A 21,883-nucleotide genomic window follows, 5' to 3' on the forward strand; every position below is an offset into this window, starting at 1 on the left:
GTATGAATGGGCATCTATCTGTCTTGGAGTTTCCTTTTTCCCATGTTCAGGGCAGAGAGATAAACTTCTGGTTTAGAATGGAGTAATGCCAATTTCATAATACATTTATCTAAGTGAGAAATCCCATAACACTTGGATTTATCATTGCTGGGTACGTTGGAGGGAGTGGGAAGAACTCAGTACCGATCTGGTGCTGCCTTCGTGGGAAATGATAGTGAGAAGCAGTGCCTGGGCAGCCTAGAAAGTCTGTTCCTCCCTCAGCCACACACGAGCAGGGGATAGTATCAAGATTATTGTTATATGCACGAATAGGTTTGTGAATGTTGTGTGTGTGTGTGTGGCGTGGGCATGAATGTACACATACCATGGTCTGCGTTTAGAGGTCAGAGGATGACATTTGGGAACCAGTTCCCTCATGTCACCATGGGTTTCAAGGGCTGAAATCAGACCATCAGGCTTGGCTGGGAAGCACTTTTGCCTGCTGAGCCGTCTTGACAGCCCTGAAACTTGAAGGAGGTAAAATAAATGTTAACTCCTTTTAAGTTGTCTTAGGTAGTTGTCCCGCAGCAGCAGTGGAGGTGGCAGAAGCATCAGCAGCAATAACAACAACAAAGATGGGTTAGCAGCAGTTACGAGCACTTGCTGCTCTTGCGGAGGACCCTGGTTCAGTTTCCAGCACCCACATGGTGGCCCACAGCCATCTAGAACTCCAGTTTAGGGGGAGCTAACATTCTCTTCTGATCTCTGCAGGCACCAGGTCCACATGTGGTGCACATACATACATTCAGGCAGGACACTCATACACATAAAATAAAAATAAGAATAACCAAGAAACAGAGTGCCACAAAAGCAATAAAAAAAAAAATCTCCTAACACGTGACTATACACACTTTAACCTCTGTCCTAAAGAAAGGTATGTGTTGTCCTATCTCTTTTCCTTCTCTTATTTAGTAGAGAGAGGGAAGGACCAAGGGAAGCTACTGTAAACTGGTGGTGGACAGCTTGGGTGACAAGAGGGAGGCTTAGTTAGGTTGTGGTCACAAGAAGAATGGGGTACATGAGCCTTATAACGAGCAGATTCGTAACTAGCAATGAGGTTGAAATAATAAAAAGTCTCTCAACTGAAAAAAAAAAAAAAAGCCCAAGACCAGGTGGATTCACTGCAGAACTCTACCAGAACTTTAAAAAACTGATACCAATACTACTCAAGTTATTCTATAAAACAGAAAAGGAAGGGAAGCTTCCAAACTCTTACAAAGTCAGTATTACCTCGATACCACATAAAGCCATTGCCCAATAGAGAAAATTATAGCCTATGCTTATGGATTGGAAGAATGAATATTTTGAAAATGACCATCCTACCAAAAGTAATCTACGACCCCAGTGCAATTCTAATAAAAATTCCTATGCCATTCTTCATAGACATAGAAAAATAAAGTCCCAAAAGCTTATATGGAGGCACAAAAGAGCAAAGATAGCCAAAGCAACCCCAAATGAAGAATACTGTGGGAGGTCATAGTGCAGAAAAATGAAGTCTTATCCTGCACAAAACTTCAAATAGACCAAGGACCTCGACATAAGATCTGATGCTGTGGGGGCTGGAGAGATGGCTCAGTGGTTAAGAACACTAGCCACTCTTCCAGAGGACCCGGGCTCAATTCCCAGCACCCGTATGTAACTCCTGTTCCAGGGGATCCAACACCCTCACACAGACATAGATGCCGGCAAAATACCAATGCATATAAAATACAAATAAATAAGGTTTAAAGAAATCTGATACTGTGAAATGATTTGGGGGAAAATAGGGACTACACTTCAACTTCTAGGTACAGGTAAGGGCTCTCTGAGTAAAAGCTACTGGGCTGCTCGGATAGAATAGAAAATAAGACCAACAATCAACAAATGGGACCACATGAAGCTGTGACAACTGTGAATTTAAAGAAGAGACAGCCCACAGAACAGAAGAAAACCTTTGGTAGCTATTTCATCTGGCAGAAGATGCGTGTCTAGAATATACAAAGAACTAAAAAGCTGAACATTGGGAATATGAGCAACCTGATTTTAAAAATGGGCTAAGGAACTGGACAGAAAATTCTCAAAAGAAGAAATGTGTCGGTGACACTTAAAAGTGTTCAACATCTTTAGACATTAGGGAAATGAAAAGTAAAACTATATTAGGATCCCATATTAGGATCTCAGCCCAGTCAGCATGGCCATCATCAGAAAACACACATGACAGCAAATGCCAGTGTGGATGTGCCAAGCTGGGGTGGGACCCTTATATAATTTTGGTGGGAATGTAAATTAGTACAGCCACTTTGGAAATCAGTCTGGAGGTTTCTTCAAAACTGGAATCGTCGTATAACTTGGCTCCACCACTCCTGGGCCTGCACCCAGTCCAGTGGGTTTTATAGCTGCTGCAGAGACACCTGTGCTTCAGAGTTCACTGCTGCTCTGTCCACAACAGTTAGGAAATGGAAGCAACTTAAGCATTCAATTCCAGATAAATAAATGGGTGAGAAAAATGTGGCACATAGACACCGTGGGATATTACTCAGGTGTAAGAAGTCAATAACACAGTTTGCAGATTAGCGAATGATGCTTGCAAAGATACGCACAGAGTGAGGTGGTAACTCGGGTCCAGAAAGGCAAATGCCATGTGTTCTCTCTCGTCCGTGGGTCCTAGCTTCAGATCTTTCTTTAACTGGATGCACAGTCGGAAGCCAGGAGACTAGACAGGGTCTTCTGGAGAAGGTGCACTGTAAGGGAGGGAGCATAGTAGGGATGGGTAAAATGAAAGTTAGGAGGTGGAACCCTGGGTGTGGAAGGCATAAGCGGGGATGGGTGTGGGAATGTGGGGTGGGGGCAATCAAGGATCGGAAGTGTGCACAAAAGCCACGTGGAAGCCCGCTGACAACAGTCCAGTTGGGAAGCTAGTTGAATACACGGAATGAAAGAAGAGGAGGACGTACTGGAGGTTAAAAGACGGGGTGGGGATCGGGGTGGGTGGATGAAGGAGAGAAGCAGTAGTGGGTGGGTTAACCAAAACTCTCTGGGAACCCATTAGTTAGTGAGCTAATTTCAAAATACACCTCTTAAAAAAGTTTAAATAGAATTTCCCCATATGCATGGACAGCATTACCCTCAAAATACATGGATTATTAAGTGAAAATCTTGTGTAAGGCGTGGGATACCTCCCTACTAGTTATTGATCAAGAATGTCCCAGAGGTCTCCAAAATGACCCAAGCTATTTCGGTCGTCCTTGGTTGCCCATTGTTACTACACGACGACATTGCTGAAGACACCACTTTGGTTGTAGGACACAGAGAAGTCAATTTCAAAGCAACCAGGGGACTTCCTCCCTACTGGCTAGCTTTCATAGTTCCAGAAGGTCCTATACAGCCTGCTGAGGGGAAAAAGACACTAGTGGTCTTACCCAGTGCTGGACGTTGCAACACCAACTGGCCAGTCAAGTGTGTCCCTTGGTGTGATAGCGCCATGACTGGTAGAGAGTAACGGTTGGATTTGGAGTGTACTCCACAGGCAGAAATTTCATGCTTGGTACTGTTATCCTGATCAAAAGCCCACGGCTAATGAGGTCACAGGTTCTAGGGTAGAGCCAACCTGCTATTGTTAATTTGCTAATGGGTCATACTCTAACAGCCCTCTCAATATTTACCTTTATAGCCGTGGATCCATTGCTCTTGGCTGGTCAGAGAAGCTGCTTTTTGTAGTGGGCAGCAATCAGCAGAGAGATGCATAGCTGGTCAGAGTACAGAGAAAAGACTGAGTTGCTCAGCACTAACTAGGACGTCTACATCACACAACCCGCTCCCATCTTCTCCCATAAGGCCTGAAGAGTCAGAATGAATTTAGGGACCAAAAGATGGGGAGGGGTGCTTTGCAGCGCTGTCTTCTGGGCATGACTGTGGCACTCATGAACTGTGTAAGTCCTGCCGGTCAAAATTCTGTCATAAATGGGGTAGGTGATCCTTAGGCCACATCTGCTACTGAAGAGCGGTTGGCAGTGTCGGGGGGGGGGGGGGCGGCAGCATCATTCTTTTTGAAGATGCGTACTGATAGAATTCCCATGATCCCGTTGGTGACTCCACACCAGTGCGTACAAAGGCAACAGCAATTGGACTTGGTGGGTTATTTTAAAAAATGAAGTTGGAGTGGGGAATGGGAATAGTATGATTATACTTCATTGTATACGTGTAAGATCCTCAAGAATAAAGAAAGATTTTAAAAAGTTTTGTCTAAAAACCACTAACAACTGTTGAACAGTAGACACCCACCCAGCAATGTCTTCTTCTCTTCTCCTCCTCCTCTTTTTTAGACAAGGTCTCACTCTGTAGCTCTGGCTGGCCTGAAATTCACTATCTAGAACAGACTGGCCTCCAATTCAGGGAGACTGACCTGTCTCTGCCTCTGGGATTAAAGGCGTTTAGCACCACACCTGGCTTCATTTGCAAAAGGAAAACGAGAAAAACCAGCTGGGAAGTGGTGTTTCCAGATGAGAAGGGCTGCTTAGATTGAGTAGTGGCTGCAGAGGAGGCGGGAAGATTCGGACCTTCGTGACTTCTGATGGTGAAGTTTGGGGTGCAGAGTGGGAGCCTGAGAGATAAAGACTCGAGACCTAGGCTTTTTGGCTTGCAATGCTGCATATGTAATCACGAGACAGGGAGCGTCACAGGTGGCAGAATTTGAGGAGAAATGAATGTGAAGACGTGAGCGTTTCAAGAAAGAACCTGTCTGAACAGAACCCTGGGGGAAACGTGAATTACAATGTGCCAGTCTGAATCTAAGGAGAGGTTTGAGCCAGGAACTGTGTGCTGAGGGATTGGCCCTGGCATGGATGTGCATTTTGAGGGACCATGATATTAATAAAAGGGACATTTAGGTCATGGTAAGTGTTAAGAGAGAGAATGGAGAACAATGGGCGAGGGAGAATGTGTCTGTGTAGGATCAGGAATTCTCCGTTTCCTCGAGGCTAAACAAAGACCTTTAAGGAGTGACATTTAAACCAAAATGTGGGAATTTTTGTTTAGCCCTCTGAAGATGGGGAGCACCTGAGTGGGTGAGGGCCTATTCCACTGGAATACCGTATTCATAAAGCGCAGGACGACAGGAAGCCTCCTCAGGACTGGCCTTTACTTTTAAGAGGAGGAGAGCAGTGGAGGAGGGTTCTTCTCTAGTATGTGTGTAGAAGAAACCCCATTCCCACGATGAGATTGGCCCAGCAGGAAGCAGCTGGAGGCCAAGAGTGGGGTTAGATTAAGACTGATTGATGCACCTAGGCAAATTGATGGTTTTACTGTTTTGGAGAGTACATGTTACTGTATCCGGTATATGTTAGTTGGGTACCCTTCGTGTGTAACATGTCAGTAAGGTTAAGAATTTGCCATCCTCGTGTTATGTCACCTGTGGTTGGTGGTTTTGAAGGTGTTTGTACCTGGACTGGCTCCCACATGCTGGTTACAAATCTTTTCACTGAAGAGTGGCTAGCAGAACTGAGGAACCATCTAGCCATCATTCAGCTTGCTGAGTCTCCCCATGTGACTCGTAGCTCCGTCTTTCCTCCCTTTTCTTTAGGAGCACCCATGTTTATCATCCCCACCTGGCAGCACTTGGACTTGGGAGAGAGTTGCAGTACCGTTCTGATGGTGTGGGCCAGGCCTTTAGATGTCCTTGGTATCTCACATCAGGTCCTTGCTGGCAGAGGAAGGAGTGTCTTGTTTCAGGGACCTCCCTCTTCTGGGAGAACCCTGTTGTCTGTCCAAGCCAAGCCCTCAGCCCAGGTGGTAGAGCGTGGATCAGGCTCTGCACCCCGAGGGCTTCTGTTGACTCTTAGGCTCCCTTTTATCCTGAAGGTCAAACTTCAGTTCTACAAAGAGAAGTGAAACGCACCCAGAAGTTTGCAAAGAGATTCAGAGGTAGGGTGCTGATCTCCTGGGGTGAGGAGCCTTTGCCAGAAGAAGCATCCTCGTGGAAACAGGATGAGGGACTAGAGTCACCATTGTGCCTGTTGCCTGGCACCCGGTTCCTGTAGTGTAGCCTCAGTAAGCAGTGTCCATGCATTGTTGCTGTGATTCCTCCTCTCATCAGGACAGGGCTTCCTCCTGCAATGTATCTGGGATTTACAGGTGCGTCCTACAAACATCCAGCTTCCTGAGTGTATTTGGCCCCAACGTTTCCCACAGTCCACTCAGAGAGGGCTAGAGAGAGCACCTAGCAGCATAGACATGCCAGCACAGAAGGAAGAGAGGGGACTGAACATACTGTTGTGGGCCAGGCCCAGGTGAGAGCTGTTGGCATGAAGTGGAGGCTTCACCCGTGGACGCATTGCTGGAGGAATGAGGACTATGGCTTCCTGGGTTTTCCTCAAAGGCTTCACTTGTACTTTATAGGTTGATGCTTCCCTGCGAGAAATGTGAAGATGATGTAACCTATTAATGAGGATTGGTTAGGGGTCAGCAAGGTAGTTCATTGGGTAGAGGCGCTGGCCACCTCATGTCTTGAGTTCACATGTGGAGGGAAATGTCAGAGAATTGACCCGCATGTGCCTGTCATGTACACACATATACCAAATTAAAAAAAATAAATAAATGTTTAAAAGTATGGTTTTAGGCCGAGAGTTGGCTCAGAGGTTAAGAGCAGAAGACCCAGGTTCAGTGCCCAGCATCCACATGGCCACTTACAACCACCAGTAACTCCAGCTCTAGGAGATCCCATGCCCTCTTCTGGTCTCCGTGGGAACCAGGCACGTACAACAGTGCACTTAACATGCGTGCAGGCAAAGCACTCAAACATACGACATAAAAATAAATCTTTTTTTAAAATATAATTTTAAAAAGTTTGGTAGAGTGAGGTGGCGCACGCCTTTAATCCCTGCACTTGGGAGGCAGAGGCAGACGGATCTCTGTGAGTTCAAGTGCCAGGATAGGCTCCAAAGCCACAGAGAAACCCTGTTTGGTAGAGTGAATACAATAGCATTGGTCTAGAGAAGTTTGCCGGAAGCGTGTCAAGGAAGGACGTGCACCCTTTGTAAGAGCACAGGGAAACTAAAACTCCACCTGTGTCTACATCTGTATGTCCACACTTACGTCTGAATCTATGTCTATGTTTAAATTGGGTGTCACTTTTGTGTACTTAGCACCCATCCCTGGTCCATTTGTCAGGTCCTAAACCCTGGAACCTGGAATCAGTAACCCTGTGGATGTGATTAAGGATGCTGACTTGAGCTATTCAGGGTTTGTGGTGGGTCCTGAATCCCATTATGAATATCTTCTGAAGGAAGAGGCAGAGGGAAGGTTAGACACTTACAAAGGACAGGGGAGGCCATTCAAGTGCCAAGATAGGTTACAGTGATGCAGGCACAACCCAGAGAATGTCAGCATCCATTGAAGATGGGGGAGTCAAAGTAAGAATTCTCCCCACAGTCTTCAGAGGGAGAGAGGCCCTTCTGCCACCTGCTTTTGGCTATTATAACTAATGTTGGATCTCAGACATCAAGAACCATGAGAGGAGAATAAGTTTCTTTTGTTGTTTGTCTTCCAAGTTCGTGGTGACTTGTTATAGTAGTCACTGGAAACTAATTCAGTCACCTCACTCTGACATTTCAGAGAGAAGGAAATATTCCCATAGTTTTATCAGTTCACCACTTAGATTATTCACTACATGAGAGGCCTGGAATGTTTGATCATTTTTCCCAGGATGATTAGTGTCTTTGTGTCCAGGTTTGGAGTTCCTTGCCTGCTTTGTGGCTGTGAAGGTCACTCCTATGTGATTTTCTTTTAAAGAAGCTCTGCTGTCTTACCTTTCACTTTTCAGTGTGAATGGAAATGAATTCTCTGTACCGTATGAAAGAATTTCATTTCTGCCTTCACATGGGTTTTCAGTCGTTGGACACTTGTGGAAGTGACCACATTTCCCGTTGCTGGAATGGCTTCTACTCTTGCCCCCATTTGTCTACTTTAATAGCTATTCTGTATTGTAGCATAGTAAGTCTCTATATTCAGAACATTAAATCTGTCCTTTTATTTTACTTTGATTTTTAAGCTTGATACAACTAATGTTGGCCCCTTGTGTTCTACGTAACAATTTAGAAAATAAGCTTATTAGTTTTCATAGACAACACCCTCAAGAACTTTGGTAGAATTTCTTAGAATGACTCTACAGATCCACTTACATGTTTTGTTGTTTCGGTGGTGGTATAGGAGTCAACCTAGGACCTTGCATATACTATACAGGTGAGAACTGGACCACTGAGTTATATCTCCAGCTCCTTTTAATTTTTCTCCTGAGAGAGAGTCTCACTAGGTTGCCCAGGTTAGCCTTGAACTCAGCATGTAGCTTAGGCAAGCATGAATTTGTGATCATCTTACTTCAGCTTCTCAAATAGCTGGCATGAAAGACATCGCCCATTTTTGCACTTTCAATGGCGCATCTGTATGCTTCCTCGAGCATCTTTGATTTATCTTAGTAATGATTGTGATTTATGGTTTTACGTACACCAGTCATTAACTTCATTCTTGGATTCAAGATGATATCTTCCAGCTCCAGGTTTAGGTATTTACATTCATAGTCTTGCCTTTTAATTTATTCATAAAACATAGTGATCATGGTTATTTTTAAACTCTATGGGTTTTAGCCGTAGTTTCACACTGCCGTAAATGCCTAGTCATTTTTAAATCAAATGCTAGACTTTGTATCTGTGGTGTGAATTTTTGCTCCTAGTTAATGTCATGTTCTCTCCATAGCAGGTTTACTGTTGCCTTGACAGGTGGGTTGGCACATGCAGGCCAAGATCTCACTATCTGCTCATGGATTAAGTGGGTTAAACCTGGCACCAGAGCTGTGAAAGTGCCTTTATTTTATCAAAAAATTACATTTATTTCTGTATCTCTCTCTCTCTCTCTCTCTCTCTCTCTCTCTCTCTCTCTCTCTCTCTCTCTGTGTGTGTGTGTGTGTGTGTGTGTGTGTGTGTGTGTGTGTTCGTGTGCTTGCCACGCTTGTATGCATATGCATGTGTGCCATGGAACGCATATAAGCAGAGGTCAGGAGATAGCTTGTAGAAGTCTGTTTTCCTCGTCTACTATGTGAATTCCAGGGATCAAATTCAAATCGCCAGGCGAGGTGGCAGGTGCCTTCCTTCACCCATTAAACCATTTTGCTGGCTTAGATCCCCTGTTTTCCATTCATATGGGAGTATAAGTCACCCCACAGATGATCTGTGTGCTTCCCAGGGCTCCTTTCCTTTGTGAACTCAGAGCTTTGTGTGCCTCTGTTATAGTTCTGCCTAGCCCAGTGACCTGCTTTCTACTTTTCTTTGGCAGACTCTTGCAACAGAAATTAGCCTCTGATTCTTCACATCTTTTCTTGTTTTATGTCTTTAGATAAAAAAAAAAATTAAAAAAAACCCGCAGTCTTCCTAGTTGTTTCAATGAGGGAGGTTTTTTTGTTGTTGTCTTTTGGGGAGGCAATAATTCTGCTTTAACCATAAGTGTATTCTCATGTGTGAATATTTAGTTTGGTGAATACCTTTTCCGTGTCTTTAAAAACTTTGAGATAAGAGAAGATATTTATTAAACTTAATATGTACAAATCCTTTTCATTAAACATGGATGAGCTAGACCTGTAAGCACTTCAAAAGCATACTTCATGTTCACTTTCTAGTGGTGACTATAAACTGTGCAGTTCGGTGGTTTCTATTCCTGTTCTATGACTTTATATTTGGAGCCTTTTGTTTGGAAACTGCCCTCAGGCCACCCTTTTACTGTCCTATCCACCAGCACCAAAAGCCTGCATCTATGGATGTTTTATCTATCTGTATACTTTTCTTTTTAGTTCACAAAGATACACTCTTTTGAAAATGGCTTCTTTCATTTGATATTATATCTTAGAGATATCTATATCTATCTATCTATCTATCTATCTATCTATCTATCTATCTATCTATCTATATTATCTATCTATCTATCTATCTATCATCTACCTACCTACCTACATATATAAGCTGTGTGTAATCCATTTCTTTTTATTGCTGAGTCATTTTCTATGGTGTAGTTATACCAAAGACATCATTTAACCAAAATCGGGGATGAAAGAGGCAGGGTTGCTGTGGACCCAAGTGTGAAGACATTCTTTATGCTACAGAATTCCGTGAACGTTCAGTAGCTTTGGTAAAACAAATCCATTTCTGATAACCAGTAACTGCTCAGACTCGGTGAAATGAAGCTGACAGCTCGACTAGTCCCATAGCCATTAAAGACATTGCGTTTACAGCTTAAGTATATTCTGGAAAATAAATCTTCCACATCATAAGGCAAACATATTTTTAAAAAGAAAGAAGAAATGTGGGGCTGATGGATGATTCAGTGGTTAAGCGGATTTGTTGTCTGCTGTTGCAGAAGATCTTTGATTCCCAGCACCCACGTGGTGGCTCACGAATGTCCTTAGCCGGTTCCAGAGGACACAGTGCCCTCTTCTGGGTCTGCAGACTTCGAGCATACACACACATGGCTCACATACACACCTGCAGCAAGCATGCATACACATAAAATCAAAATAAATTTCAAAAAGAAATACTAATTCTAAACAGCTTTCCACAACATTTTTAAAACTTCTTATTTTGAAAAAAAAAATGTTCATAAGTTTCAGGAGTGGCCAGGCATTGGTGGCGCATGCCTTTAATTCCAGCACTTGGGAGGCAGAGGCAAGAGGATCTCTGTGAGTTCGAGGCCAGCCTGGTCTACAGAGTGAGTTCCAGGACAGGCTCTAAAACAATCAGAGAAACCCTGTCTTGAAAAACAAACAAAAAACCAAACCAAAAACAAAACAAACAAACAAAAAAGTTCATAAATAATACATAGAATTTACCTAGTTTTCTTCACTAGCATGTTGTGTAACCAAAACATTGCCAAATCATCTGCTGTATGTTCTTACATACAAAAGGGTGTGTGGTTATATGCTGAAAATAATGGCGTTCAGAAGTGTATGAAATAAGAATAGAAATCTGTCTCATGCCATATCTGAAGCCAAATTAGCAGGATTAATGGTATGTTGTCCCTACCTGGATGTCTGGATGACCCTCTACCTACCCTGCAACCACCAGAGACATCTGTCCCAGTGGTAGCTGGGTTTCTTCCCAAAGCCCACAGATGCCTGGATGTTCAGGCATAAACAGCACTCTCTGCCTCCTGACAGGGCCTCGCCAGTTTTGTGTAGTGGTTGGGGAACAAGGCTCTGTTGTTTATCTCTTTGTGTTTTATTGTTCTCTGTGAAAGAGACTTGAACTTGGGTTTAGAAAATTTGTATTTGAGTCTCTCTTCCCTAGTGTACCGGCTTTGTGCCAGGATTCTATTATAGTCCATTAAAATTCTACCTGCTCTCTGTGGCTGTGCCATGGTATATGCCTGGGACCAATGTGCATCACGTTGGGCATGTGAAAATAATGGCAGCTAGTCATGCACGAAAATAGAATACAGATGGTCACTGACATAATGATTGGGCTTAGCATCCTTCAGCTTTGTGTTGCTTTGAAAATGAAATGAATTCAGTAGCAACCAGACCTTTTGCAATTTGATCCTTTTCCCATGCTAATGATCAGCATTTGTGACACTCTTCTACAATTTCCTGCTGAAAACTATTGTGCTTGAAGCCCTGGCTAAGGGATGATGCTTGGAAGTCTGTGTGTTAAATTTTGAGTCAGGATTCATGTAACTTAGAGTGGGTTCGTGGGATGTATGCCCGCTGTGACATCAGAGCCTCTGTAGATGGTTATGTGTCAGGTGACAAAATGAGGTTGCTTTTATCTTATGGTGAGCATCAAGCAGACACCTGACGTGCTTGATACCTGTGCCTTTTGGTACTTTCACCATCGTAACCTTCATTTAAGACAGAACCATAGCTGGTCATGGTTCTGCCCAGAATTCAGGAGGCAGAGGCACATGGTCCAAGGCCAACCTCATCTGCATAGTGAGCTCCAGGGCTACATAGTGAAACCCTGTCTTAGTTTTTTGAATTTTAATTTAAATTAGTCACATTTGAATATATTCTAGGGTAAATATAATTTTAATATATGTTTAAGGTATTTATGCTTTCACATTGTACATAGGTTGAAATTTCAATAAGTGAAATCATGCAGTATTACCTTGAACCCAATGAGAATAGTTGCCATGACCCCGTGTGTGCTGTAGTGGTGGTGGTCATGGGGATTGGAGTTTGAGTAGCCAGTGAGCTGATAGTGCCCTTCTGGAAGATACTGTGGGTGTGGTCAGGGCCCAGTGTTGCCCACTGATGGGTGAGATAAGGATGGTGGCTCTCCAAGTATCCTAAGGTCAGAGCAGTGAATCAGATTTGCCCGTCCATTGAGGATGGGTTGATGTTAAAGATGAAGCACTTAGTGGAAAAAACAACAACAGCAGGAGAAACAGATTTATTTGTGGCATAATGCCAACTCAGGTAGAGTGAAAACATATAAATGAAAGAACTAACACGTGCACACTCTAAGTGCTCCAGAACAGTTGCTTGTGAGGGTGGTGGCAGAACCTCACGAGGACCGTGAGATGGGTAAAGGTACATATATAGACGTTGGACTATCTGATTGCCCAGGCTGTTAGCCAGGCTGTAGACAAAGGGAGGGCTAGTGGGAGGGGCTTTGTGGTAGCCCAGCTTGTACTCTGGCAGCTGGGCTTGTACTCTGTCTGTCCCGCAGTACTGACCTTCCCTGGCTATAGACTTTTCTTGTACAAAGGAATATATTAATGTATGCTTAGAACTTTAGTGAGGTTTAAAGTAAATGTCAGCCACTCCAAGGTGTCTGTTTCCACACCTGACAACCCCTAGTCAAGATGAATCCTTCTGAAGGAAATACTTGGTTGGGCACTCAGCGGCAGTATTTTTTGACACTCAGTATAGCCTTCTGTTTTTTTGTTTGGAATAAAGTGGAAGATGGAGGAGGAGGGCTTAGAATCCACTAGAAAACCACTAAAAATGGTAATAGTGAAAACTGTACTAACATACATTTGTACTAAGAGCTAGTAATAAGAATTGTTGCAGGATACATTTCTGGTCTAAAATCTTCATAAAAACATTGAAGATCCACTGTTAGCATGCCTATGTTTGTGTAGGAACCAGGTAGTACAGGAAGACCAAGATGTAAAGTACATTTCCTACTCCATTGTCAAAGGGATTTAACTTGTGTTTGGCTGTCTTCTTTATGGTAATTTATGGGGACAGTAGGCCTTTTCCTGAGTCCTCCTCTAAGGGCCATGGTTGGGGAGGACTGTGGCTATGGGTCCCTTTTACTGTTGTTTCTGACATTTGAACTTGTATAGATATCATCTGAGGGTCTTGTAAAAACAGTGTGGAGTTCTGCTTATTGGAGGTGTAATATCAGGGTCTTGCATTTATTAAGATTTAATACAAAATGGTGTGTGTTTGTCTGTATGAGAGTGTGCCACATGTGTGTGCCCCGTGAAGGTCAGAAGAGGGTATTGGATACCTGGGAGAGGAGTTGTAGGCAGTTCTGAGCTGTGTAACATGGTTTCTGGGAACCAGACTTGGGTCATCTGGGAAAGCAGGAAGTACTCTTAACTGCTCATCCATCTCTCCAGCCTCACAGTCTACTTTTTGACAAGTTTCCAGGACATGCTGATCACCTTTTCCAAACAATTAAAGTATTATTTACATACAGTAAGATTGTTTCCCAGTGTGCAGCTCTGTAAGCTTTTGACAGGTGAGTACAGTTGTGTAATTACGGCTAGAACCAAGTCATGCAAGTCTTATACCAGATTCCTTGTCCCTTCTGACAGTGTCCTCCCTGTCTGCTGGCATCCACTGTCTGGGTTCTGTGGTTTTGATTTCTCCAGTGTGTCATCATACTGAATGATGTATATATAGTACATAGTCTTTGAGTCAGGCTTCCTTCACCAAACAACTTGTACAGGAGATCTGCCTAAACTACACATGTCAGTAGTCTGCTCCTTTTACTGCCTTCCATGATATGGGCTCATCCCAGCTTACTTATCTAGCAACCCTTTTGAAAGGCATTAGTCTATAGTTTTTATATGATAATTCAAAAAAATCTTTGTGTGTCTGGGAGTGGTGCACAGTGCCTGTGTAGAGGTCAGAGGTCGATCCTGTAAGTCAGTTCTCACGTTTCTTCTTTGAGACAGGGCTCTTGTTGCTTACAGCTGTACAGAGCAGACTAGCTGGCCTACGAGCTTCCAGGGACTCTCCTGTCTCAGATTCCCATTGCATCACAGGAATGCTGGGATTGCAGATGGGCACCACCTCATCAAGCTTTCAGTGGGTTCTGGGGATCCAAATTCAGGTTTCTGTCATTGTTCAGAAAGAATTTTACTCACTGAACTGTCTCTCCAGCCCAAGATGCTTTTTTTTTTTTTTAAATAAAACTCTTAGAACTGGCTAGAGAGAGAGTTTAACTGGTAAAATGCTTGCTGCACAAGCATGAATTACTGAATTTGATCCCTACAACACATTAAAAAGACAGGTGTGGTACATGGTATGTGCTTATAATGCCAGTGCTGGAGAGGCAGAGAAGAACATATTCCCTGGGGTCCCTGGAGCTCACTGGCCAGTCAACCAACCTAACCTTCTTAGTTAGTTCCAGGCTACTGAGAGACAGACTCTGTCTCAAAAGACAAGGTGAATGGTTGGAGGTGCCTAAGGTTGACCTCTGGCCTCCATGTGTGTATGCCTGCATGTGTATACACACACACACACACACACACACACACACACACACACACACACACACACACACGCCTCCACGTGTGCATGCCTGCATGTGTACACGCACACACACATACACACCTCCATGTGTGCATGCCTGCATGTGTACACACACCATACACACACACACACACACACACACACTTTTGGAACTTTACAAGTAATGAAATTTTCTTTTCCCATTGCTGTTTTAGGTGATATCACTCAAAAAGGCTATGAAAAGAAAAGGGCGAAGCTGCTGGCTCGTTACATTCCTCTCATTCAAGGTAAGGCCGGCACCTTCTTGTTTTAGTAACAAATATACTGTCCTATAAAACACGATCTAAAAATGGACTTTAATGGGCTGGCGATGTGGCTTAGTGGTAGAAGACTTGCCTAGCATGTGCTAGATCTTGGGTACAATTCCTAACCTGGCAAACTAATAATAAATAAGAACTGATTTTTGTATTGTAAAAATTGGTATATGTTTCATATTTTATTAAGGGCCAAGCAATGTGTCTGTTGTTAGATAATAAAACCCAAGGGCATAGATTATAATTTACAGCTTTGGCTTGATTCAGAGCTCACTCCTAAATAGGACTTATTCTTTTTGTTTTGTTTTTGTTTTTCAAGACAGGGTTTCTCTGTGTAGCACCTCTGGCTGTCCTGGAACTCACTTTGTAGGCCAGGCAGGCTTCAAACTCACAGAGATGCCCCTGCCTCTACCTCCCAAGTGCTGGGATTAAAGGTGTGCGCCATCATTGCCCAGCAGTTTATCCTTATTCGTGGTCATAGAGTGGCCTGATATATTTCCTTACTAGGCAAGGACACATATTGTAAATTTTTTAGTTCTTTGCACATTAATTTGTAGATTTGGCATATTTGTTATTTTGATTTTTTTTGTTTTCTGTTTGTTTGTTTTTTTGAGACAGGGTTTCTCTGTGTAGCAGCCCTGGCTGCTTGGGAACTGGCTTTGTAGAATAGTCTAGCCTTGGATTTACAGAGATTCGCCTGCCTCCGCCTCTAGAGTGCTGGGATTAATGCATGCACCATCACGCCCAGCTGCTATTTTGAATATTTTTAAAGTAATTTCACAACCTTATTATTATTATTATTATTATTATTATTATTATTATTATTATTATTTTTCGAGACAGGGTTTCTCTGTGGCTTTGGAGGCTGCCCTGGAACTAGCTCTTGTAGACCAGGCTGATCTTGAACTCACAGAGATGCACCTGCCTCTGTCTCCCGAGTGCTGGGATTAAAGGCGTGCGCCACCACTGCCCGGCTAACACAACCTAATTCTTAAATTTATGTCTTAAGTACAAAAGGTCAGGAGATCCAGAATGTGATGGGAGTTGTCTGGCAAGTTATTGAGCTATTATATGGCTATCATCACTGAGAATAGGTTACTTTGCAAGGGCAGGTGGCTGGACTAGTGGGACAGAAAGGCCACACATACATACATATGGGCTTGGTTTCTGAGAAATGGCATGTGGCTAGGGTGCTGGCATACCTGTACCTGTGTGTAAAACATATAAAATTAGACATCCAAGTTAGCTTCAGGTGTGTTGGGTCCAAGTGTGAAAGGCAGAAGCTGTAGAGCCCTTGGGAGATCTTACAGGGAAATGTGGCTATCTCAAGACAGGAAGGGTTTCTTAAATTGCCAGAGATGCCACTCGTAAAACAGCAGCCATAAGAGGAAAGATTTACAAGTTGGGATACATTAAACTTCATAGCTTCTTCTTTTTTAAATCAAAAGGTACCTCAGAGAGATTGAAAAGTACAACTGCAGGCTGTGGAAGATGGTTATGACACAGTGATTTAAGAAATGGCCCCAGAGTGTACAGACAGCACTGCCTAGGGGCTCTTCCTGCAGTAGCAGACAGGCTCTCCATCGGCATGGCTAGGGGCTAGCATGAGGCGTGGGGGACAGCTGATTAGGAGTCTAGCCTATGCCACCAAGAGCCCAAATGTCCTGATGTGATAAGAAAAATGGGTGAAGACTTAAATAGGCATTTCAAAGAAGGAAATAGCTAACAACAACAACAACAACAACAATAATAATAAATACCTAACCTCTCAGGCAATCAGAGAAGTTCAGATTAAAACCAGAGCCTGACATCCAAAACGGAGTCAGTGTGGATGTGCCTGCGTCACATGGTGCTACAGTTCTCCCTGAGGCACACGAGAATGTCCATCATGACCCTAGACTACCAAGATCTCCAACCTTGCTCAACAGAACCCAGACCATGGGATGCCAGAGCATCTAGACACCGTCAGTGATGAACCTCAGTGAGGTGATGGTTTGGAAGGACAACACAGAGCAGTGTGTCCAGCATGAGCTTTAAAAACACACCAGACACCAGGGAGGTGGAGGCAGGTGGATCTCTGTGAGTTTGAGGCCAGTCTAGTCTACATATTGAGTTATAGGTTAGCCAGGGCTGCACAGTGAGACCCCGACTAAAAGAGTAGTAATGATAATAATAAAATAAGTAAACCATGGAAAACCGCACCCGAGACCCTTATGAAGCTGTTAAAGAGAGAAAAGGAAATGAATTTCTAGAATGGAAATGGATTTTTCTAACACACCATTTCCTGGTAGAGGTGAGATTGGACAGTGTAGGTCATGTGATCTTCAGCTGTGTGTGTGTGTGTGTGTGTGTGAGAGAGAGAGAGAGAGAGAGAGAGAGAGAGAGAGAGAGAGAGAGAAAGAGAGAGAGAGAGAGAGAAAGAGAGAGAGAGACAGAGAGAGAAAGAGAGAGAAAGAGAGAGCTGACTGGGCTCAAGCATGGTATGCATATGCTAGTTAGAGGAAAACTCTTGGGTGTTGCTTCTCTCCTTCCATTTTGTTGAAGCAGAATCTCTCATTTCTTCTGTGCTGTGTACTCCAGTAGCTGGCCAGTGAGCTTCTAGATCATTTTCCTGTTCTTGCTTCCTGTTTCTCCATAGGAGTGCTGGGATTACAGATGTGTTTGACCACATTCAACTTGTTTATATGGGTTCCGATGATCAAATTCCGCTTGTTAGTGTTGGGCAGTAAGCACCTTTGCTTGCTGGTCCATCTTGTTAGCCCATGCTTAAATATTAATTATTACTATTATTTTATTATTGCTGCTGCTGCTTCTTCAGAAAACATTTTTTTAATGTGTGTGTTTTGCTTATGTATTGTGTATGCCTGTGCATATCCATGAAGGCCAGAAGTGAGTGTCACATCTCCTAGAACTGGAGTTAGAGGCTGTGTGAGATGCCACATGGGTTCTGGAAACTAAATTCCTGTTCTCTGTAAGAGCAGCAAGTACTGGTAACCACTGAGCCATCTCTCTACCCCATGCTTTAGTTCTTAAACTGTGCAGTAGTTACATTTTCCCCTATGTAAAACTTGTTAAATTGCATGTGCTTTATACTACCTATATTGGTATATTTATAAGTAACAGAAAAAGAATGTTGAAGATGCCGGCTATGTATTGGTATTTGTTCATTCAAAACAAAAACTAAAATTTCGGGTGCGGTGGCACACACCTTTAATCCAGCATTTGGGAAGTAGAGCTTTGTGAGTTCCAGGCCAGTCCAGTCTAATTAATATACATAGTGAGTTCCAGGACAGCCACATCTACATAACAGAGAGATCCTGCCTCAGAAAACAAACAAACAAAAAAAGCCACACTAAAATTGGGATTGAAGGAAATGGTTAAAACATCTTAAAGCCTATTTCTTTTTTCATAAAGTTACCACCCACCATTAAGCAGAACAGTCAGCTTGTCTTGCTGTTTCCAGTCCTAGGGGAGGATAGAGATCTCTGGTTTTCCTCTCACACCACATAGCTTTGTTGGTTACATTGATACCAGGAGGTACGGAAACAAAACAGGGTTAATATTAGAAAATAAAGGCAGCGATCTATGTATACAGGATATTACTGCGTGTTTGGAGGGCAGCTGAGTTAGCTATTGGAATTGGTAAGGGTTTTTGGTTTTATTGCTATTGTAACTTTTTAGAGAATATATGATAATAAGTAGATTTTATTGTTCAGCAGTTCTATTTTGAAATATGAAAAACCCATTCAAAATGAAAATACAATGAAAGATACCAGTTCACTTAGCAAGAAAAATACAGAACCTATATTGGGATCATAAAATATATTTGGAAGAAAAACCAAATTCCAAACATATGAAAAAACATAAATTTCTTAAGTGTAAGAAAGAATTCGAGGAACAGGAAACATAAGTGGGTAATAAACACTAAGTCATGTTCAACTTTAGTAGATACGGAAATGCAAATTAAAGTGAACTGTCCTCTTAGGATGAAAGAATTCTGAAGCTCCCTCTAAACTCAGTGCCCAGAAATGTGTGAGGATGTAGCACTTACATGTGTTGCTTGTAGGAGTGTGAATCACTGTAACCTTGCTGGGAAGTTATCTCTTGCTACCTGCTAAAATTAAAAGTGTATCATGTTTCGGCTGGAGAGATGGCTCAGCAAATAAGAGCGTGTCCTGCTGTTGCAGAGGACTAGAGAGCTCCGTTCCAGAGCCCATACTAGGGAGCTCCCAACCCCCTGTAACTGCAGCTCCCGGGAGATCTGACGCCCTTTTCTGGCCTCCATGGGCACCTGTACCCACAGCCCCCTCCCCATATACATGATTTAAAACAAAATAAAACAAAACTTAAGGCTGTATGAAGCTGAAGGCCTTTAGTCCTACTATTTAGGAGGCAGGTGGGCCTTTGTGAGTTCCGTGAGTTCAAGACCAGCCTGGTGTACATAGTAAGTTCTAGACTGGCTAGGGATCCACAATGAGACCTGTCTCAAAACAACAACAACAACAAAAACAAGCCAGGCAGTGGTGGCATAAGCTTTTAATCCCAGAACTTGGGAGGCAGAGGTAGGCCGATCTCTGTGAGTTTGAGGCCATCCTGGTCTACAGAGCAAATTCCAGTACAGCCAGGACTGTTACACAGAGAAACCCTGTCTCAAACAAAGAAAAAAAAATATCAAACAAACAAAAAAACTTCCTCTTTATCCAGTAATTTCAGATCAGTTTATGTTGTCTTTGATGAAGATCTTATCTATCTAAAGGATAAAGTCACCATGTTTTGAGATGTACATATACGCCACTATGTAGTGTACCACCTCATAATCCTTAAACCCTGAGACTAAGTGTTCTTTAGGGAAACTTTGAAGTAGTTCTTTAGCCCAGCAGGGCTATTCTTCAGTATAGTCGTATATCTGTGTGTGTGTGTGTGTGTGTGTGTGTGTGTGTGTGTGTGTGTGTGTGTGTGTGTGTGTGTGTGTGTGCTCAGATGTTGAGTTAAGCATAGGTGTATGGAGTAGCTTTCTCATTCTCCAGTGCTATGAAACCAGCCACACTAGACAGCCCACAGATCTGTTGTGCACATAGGCCAGCTGAGTCTGAGTAAGTGACCTATGAGGACCCCATCGTTGGCTTTTGGGCTGGGAGGCCCCTTCACCTGCCTCGCTCTCCTGTTTTCTCACCTGACTCTTTTGGTGTGAGGATCAGCATGCTGGTCCTCACAGGCATAGCTGAGCCAAGTAGAGAGAGTTGTGTTGCTTCATGTGACCAGCCCTAGAAGTCAGGTAGTTCCGCTTCTGTTACTGTGTTCCTGTGAGGGACACTGACTCAAGTTGAAGTCAGGATAGACTCTGCTTGTATTGGGGGTGTGGTCAAGACTGGAGGAGCCAGTGAGACTGGAACCTCCACTGGCTGGTCTTCTAAGGCATTTTCAAACTAAGGCTAACGACATCAAGCTCATTCTTACCGAGTCTCAGCTAAAGGGTTTGCTCTGTGCTGCCCGAAGATGTTAGCAGATTAGGATTGGATCGATACCAGAGACTTTTGTTTAGCCACCATGCTGTTTGTACTCTGCTATTTCTGACTGTCTTTATCCTAGAGGTGGCTCTGGTCAGGGTGCTATCACTGTGAGCCAGGGGCTGGCTGAGGATGTGTGGACAACAGGTGACATGCACTCTCTCCATCCCAGATTTGAAGACAGCACCAACAGAGGTGCTGATTAGACCAGCCTGCTGGCCTCAGAACATTCCATGCACTGATGCTGCTCAGTATTATTCTTGGCGTTTATTCTCTGCTTCTCCAGGTTTTCTTTGTGTTTAAGGACTACCTAGTGGTGGTTGGTGGGCTGTTTTTCACTTAGAGTTTGATGGCACTGTGGACTGTAACAGTAATGACAAGCACACAGGCCATTTAAGATTTATGGAGCAGCCATAAATGCAGGAACCTGCTCTCGGAGATCTGTGACTGACAGCAGACTTGAACTGATGTTGCCATGTTGCCAAGGACACGGTGAGGGTGTAGTCTTCATTATGATTATGAGCTAGAGTCTAGACTAGGAGGTCTAGTGGTGTGGGGAGAAGGTAGCCTGGGTGTGGACATTACCCTGGCCCATGTTCGTGGCCCTTAATCCCAAGCCAGAGGCTCTTTTGTGCTTTAAGAGCCAGCCGTACCAGGAGTGGTGCAGCATGTACTGTATGGCCGTAGACGAGAAGTGCACATTGTTTTAAGTGGAGCTTTTTATATGGAAAAGAAAATTGTTTACACAAGGTATAAAACTGTGTTTCAGGAGTAGACCCATGTCTGCAAACAGAGAATAGAATTCCTGGGCCCTTGATGACTGCAGCTGCACCTAAACCACAGAAGTCTCGGGCTACCAACTCAAGGGATGAGCGCTTCCGGTCAGGTAGGTTCATAGCTCTGGAAGTGCAGGGGTAGGAGATGGGGTTGCAGCAGTCCGGACACTCTGTTCTGACTGGTTAGTTTTTCTTTGCTAGAATGTCCATCAAAGAAGTAGTTACTTATTTTTCATTTGAGGGTAGTGGCACAAACCTTGAATCCCAGCGCTTGGGAGGCAGAGACAGGCAGATCTCTGTGAGTTTGAGGCCAGTGTGGTCTACAAATCGAGTGCCAGGACAGCCAGGGCTGTTACATAGAGAAACCCTGTCTTGAAAAAAAAAGTTATTTATTTTTCACCTGAGTGGTAATTAAAGTCATTATATTGTTCATTCAAGAAAGCAGAAACTTCATATAATTTGGGTGTTTTTTTTTTTTTTAAATATTTTTGGTTTTTTGAGACAGGGTTTCTTTCTGTATCAGCTTTGGCTGTCTTGGAACGTGCT

At 43.4% G+C, this 21,883-nt stretch overlaps 1 protein-coding gene across 3 annotated transcripts in view; it reads left to right on the forward strand.

Annotated features, from left to right (window-relative positions):
- The window catches only part of Dip2a (disco interacting protein 2 homolog A), an 81,609-nt gene that overhangs the window by 2,779 nt on the left and 56,947 nt on the right, over positions 1-21,883 (forward strand). For 2 of the 3 annotated variants that reach the window (XM_035450627.1, XM_027394250.2), the window contains exons 2-3: positions 14,956-15,027; positions 21,331-21,447. In XM_035450627.1, coding sequence (XP_035306518.1) covers positions 14,956-15,027; positions 21,331-21,447 — 189 coding nt within the window. The remainder of the gene's footprint in view (positions 1-14,955; positions 15,028-21,330; positions 21,448-21,883) is intronic. The other variant, XM_027394251.2, reaches the window with a different exon arrangement.

The sequence above is a fragment of the Cricetulus griseus genome, assembly GCF_003668045.3.
Source record: "Cricetulus griseus strain 17A/GY chromosome 1 unlocalized genomic scaffold, alternate assembly CriGri-PICRH-1.0 chr1_0, whole genome shotgun sequence".
NCBI lineage: Eukaryota > Metazoa > Chordata > Mammalia > Rodentia > Cricetidae > Cricetulus > Cricetulus griseus.